Source organism: Lathyrus oleraceus, chromosome 6, assembly GCF_024323335.1.
Source record: "Lathyrus oleraceus cultivar Zhongwan6 chromosome 6, CAAS_Psat_ZW6_1.0, whole genome shotgun sequence".
NCBI classification, from domain to species: domain Eukaryota; kingdom Viridiplantae; phylum Streptophyta; class Magnoliopsida; order Fabales; family Fabaceae; genus Lathyrus; species Lathyrus oleraceus.
This window is the reverse complement of record NC_066584.1, coordinates 326695010-326699252: the sequence shown is the minus strand read 5'-3', so window position 1 is coordinate 326699252 and position 4243 is coordinate 326695010. Positions and strand designations below refer to the sequence as shown.

Sequence of the window (4243 nt, the reverse complement as noted above, 5' to 3'; positions counted from 1 at the left end):
TTAACAGGCAAATTTTGGGGTATGACACGTGGGCATTTTAATCATGTCCCCATAAGGAATTACTACTAACTATAAGTTCAAAATCAATGTCCATTGTTCCAACAATGAGGCTGGTTATGAGGCCTTGCTTACAGGTCTTACCATATTATTAGACTTGGGGGCAACCAGAGTTGAGATCAAAGGTGACTCTGAACTGGTAATCAAACAATAAACTAAAGAATACAAATGTATTAAAGATAACCTGTTAATATACTTCGTCAAGAAAAATTCAATGCTTAAACGATTTGAAAATGTAGATATTGAACACGTACCACGAATACGCAACCAAGAGGTTAACGATTTCACCTAGGTAGCTAAGAAAAAAATTAAAGAACTTGACTGAAGTGAAAGACAAGTTGGTGTTAACTAGCATTATCCGACCAGAGTTATCAACACCAAAACTGGTGGGGGTAGAGGAGTTACCCGAATTTTGTGAAAAATTCGAAACTCTTGCCATAGACAACATAACAAATGATGATTAGCGAAGAGAAATTATTGAGTTCCTTAGAAACCCGACATGAATAACATATCGAAAAACAAAATACAAGGTGTTAAGTTACGTCATCATTGGAAATGAGTTGTTCAAAAAGACTCCACAAGAGGTGTTGATAAAATGAATTAGCGAGAGCGAAGCCTACTTGGCAATTTCTGACACTCACAGCGGATCGTGTGGCGCTCACCAAGCAGACCACAAAATGAAATGGTTGTTGTGTCGACTTGGGGTATATTGGGCCACTATGTTAAAAGATTGCATAAAGTTTGCTTGAGGATGTCAAGAGTGCCAGAAGCATGGAGGGATACAACACATGCCTATCAACGAATTACATTCGAGGATGTCAAGAGTGCCAGAAGCATGGAGGGATACAACACATGCCTGTCAGTGAATTACATTCGATCATCAAGCCATGGTCATTTCGAGGATGGCCGTTAGACCTAATAGGTGAGATCAAGTTGGCATCCTCTAAAAGCCATAGATATGTCCTCGTGGGCATTGATCACTTTACAAAATGGGTCGAGGCAGTACCTTTAACCAATGTCGACCAAGATACGACGATTGACTTCATACAAAGTCACATCATGTGTAGATATGGACTCCTGAAACCATAACAACTGACCAGGGTTCAGCCTTTGTAGGCATAAAGGTAATAGAGTTTGTTGTAGAGACAATGATAAAATTCTTGACGCCGACCCCCTATGCACAAGCTAATGGCCAAGTAGAAGCTGCAAACAAATTTATTATAAGCTTGATAAAAAATCCCATAGGCAAGAAGGCAAGTAGTTGACATACAACTTTGAACCAAACACTTTGAGCTTGTAGAACTTCGCCCAAGGAGACCACCAATGCTACACCCTTCCGACTCACGTTTGGCCACAATGTAGTTTTACCTGCAGAGATATGCCTATAGTCAGTAAGAATCCAAAGGCAAAACAAAATCTCATTTGACCATTTTTGGAGTATGATGATGGATGAGTTGGTTGACCTGGACGAAGAAAGACTATTCACTCTAGATGCCTTGATGAGGCAAAAGAAGAGAATAACTGAAACTTATAATAAAAATGTCAAGTCCAAAATCTTCTCTATTGGAGATCATATCTGGAAGATTATACTTCCTCTTAACAAGAAGGATAGAACATTGGGAAAATGACCACCCAACTGAGAAGGACCATTCAAAGTTAATCAATTTTTTTTTCAATAATGCATATGAAATTGAAGAGTCAAATTCTGATAAACAAACTTTACGAATAAATGAGAAATACTTAAAAAGATATAGGCCTATGCTTCAAAAAATTAAGATCACAAGGGAGATAGAAAGTATTAGTAGTCAACTCTTAATAACACTTAGCGGCAAGTAATATGGCCGAATTATATTTGAGGGAATCCACGAAAGTAGAATGATATTGAAAATGTCCAAATACTTCCACATGACTTTTTTTCTTCTTCTCCACCCTATCTTATCGTCAAGCAAACTGTCACTTATGATTTAGTAGTCCAACCTAATAGTTGAAGTAAAAAATCTACTTTAAATCTTGCCTTTGTAATCATAATCGGATGACCAGATATGTTCTAAATGCAATCCTAACGCAGGATTGCATGTAATTTTGAATGTATGCAATCTGAAATCCATTATAAGAGAAAGAAAAAAATGAAGCCACATCAAATTCTATACTGACTGTTAGGTGTGCGATTAAAACATGAACTCCTATATTATATTTTAAAAAAATTAATGAAATAATTAAATGAGTGATTTCAAGTATTCCTTTGTCAAAAAGAAGAAAAAGTAGTACTATATGGTTACACCGCGAACAAACAAGGCCCTACGATATTTTGCTTCTTTTTCGAGGTCCTCCTTTTCATGAAAGCCTACATGTACTAACTTTTGCCTCTTTTATTTAACCTATCATACAATACAATATTCGTTAGTGCCTCGATGCCTTTATTCTCTGCTTTTTAATCGTTCCCATCAGTTTCAAAGTACCCTTTCACCCTTATTCATCTTCTCTCTAACAAACTCTGTGTCTCTCTTTCAACTTCAACTCAAATGGCCTCAACAGAAACACAACAACATCCAAACTACAAGGTAAAACTCTCTTCCATCTCTTACTTTCATTTCATTTCTTTCTGAACTTATTAGTTACGCTTTCTCTTCCAGACGATTGTCTTGAAGGTCTCCATTCACTGCCAAGGCTGCAAGAAAAAAGTCATCAAAATTCTTCAAAGCATATATGGTAATTATTTTTCTTCTTCTTCATTTTATTATTATTTAATTTTATGTTTATTAAACACTCCTATGTAATCTAGGTGTTACTAGCGTAAACATTGATTTGAAGCAACAAAAAGTTGTAGTAACTGGGAACGTAAACAGCGATATTTTGATCATGAAATTGACCAAGACAGGGAAGCATGCTGAGTTATGGCCTCAACCTGAAACGGAACCTGAACCAAAACCAACCGATGCTAAAAAGAAGAAGCAGAGAAAACCTGAGAGCAAAGAGAAACAGAGCGATCCAGAAACTGAAGACAACGAAGAAATAGAAATCAAACAAACCGGTGAATACAACAATGAAACAGGTAAAGTTAAAGTTAAAGTTGACGAGGCATCCGAAAGCGTTGAAGTTAACGGAAGCGCCGTTAAAAAAGGTAATGGAGGCGGTGAAGTTAACGGCAACACCGCTAAAAAAGGAAATGGAAGCGGCGAGGTTAACGCTAACGGGAACAGTAACGTTAACAAATCCAATGAAGGAAACGCAACCGGTAAATCCGGTGTAGTACACGTTCAAGAACCGAAGCCAGAAGTGAGGAAGCAAACAGTTGTGTTACCGGCTGGACCGGTTCCCGAGAAAAAAGTTAGCGTCGCAGTGCAATTTCCTTGCGATAATAATGAAGAAGCATCAACGAATGAGAAAACCGGTTCCACCGGTGGTGATAGCAGCGGAGTGAAAAAGAAGAAAAAGAAAGAAAAAGGTAAAGCTAACAGCAACAACGCTAATGAGAGTGTTGCTGAACAGCTTGGTGATGCTCCGGGTACCGGTGGTTCAGGTTATCGGTCACATGGTCAAAGTAATTTTCATGATCAAGTACATAGAGGTTCAGTTCCAGTTTCAAATATACCCAATGAGGTTCCGCCACGTCATTTTATTAACCAACAATTTTATCCACCTCATTACTATGCACCTCCGGTTTCTGCTGCTGCACCGGTTTATACCGTGAGCCATCACACAGCGTATCCGAGCAATAGTAGTTACGGTGCGGCGTATTATGCGCCTCCGCAACCGTATCAATACGCGCATGTGGTGAATTCGGGAAACGAGATGGAGGGTCAACCTAGGCCGTACACGTATGAATCATCGGAAACGTATAGTTCATCACAACCGTCTGATTCGTTTGTTTATTTTAGTGATGAAAATCCTAATGCGTGTAGTGTGATGTGATTTGTAATCATTCTGTTGGAACATACAACTTGTATGGGGCATGAGAGAATTTTGTAATGGTGTAGATAAGGATCAGATGAAAAGCTTCAAAAGAACGAAAGAAAAGAAAAAAATATTACTAGTCTGTTTGGTTTGAATGGATGGAAAGTTGGGTAGAATAATAGAATTCTGGGTGTTTACGGCTTTTGATCAGTGGTTGTCCTGGACTCTTGATATGTATCGTATTAGGACAATGTAGTGAAATTTTAAAATTATTGGCCTTGCATCCTCCTTA

The 4243-nt window shown here is 38.2% G+C and overlaps 1 protein-coding gene across 1 annotated transcript; it reads left to right on the top strand.

Moving 5' to 3' along the window:
* Positions 1-2359: 2359 nt before the first annotated feature.
* LOC127093249 (heavy metal-associated isoprenylated plant protein 35) lies at positions 2360-4243 on the top strand. Its single transcript, XM_051032159.1, has 3 exons — positions 2360-2618; positions 2691-2766; positions 2840-4243. Exons 1-3 carry the CDS (start codon positions 2580-2582, stop codon positions 3967-3969), a joined length of 1245 nt encoding a protein of 414 aa, XP_050888116.1. The 5' UTR covers positions 2360-2579; the 3' UTR covers positions 3970-4243.

What these genes read in the sequence shown, in the direction of transcription:
- LOC127093249 (XM_051032159.1), top strand. Translation starts at nt 2,580, where the DNA reads ATGGCCTCAACAGAAACACAACAACATCCAAACTACAAG. An exon ending in AACAACATCCAAACTACAAG is followed by an intron (nt 2,619 to 2,690) that starts GTAAAACTCTCT and finishes TTTCTCTTCCAG; the next exon opens with ACGATTGTCTTGAAGGTCTC. An exon ending in AATTCTTCAAAGCATATATG is followed by an intron (nt 2,767 to 2,839) that starts GTAATTATTTTT and finishes TATGTAATCTAG; the next exon opens with GTGTTACTAGCGTAAACATT.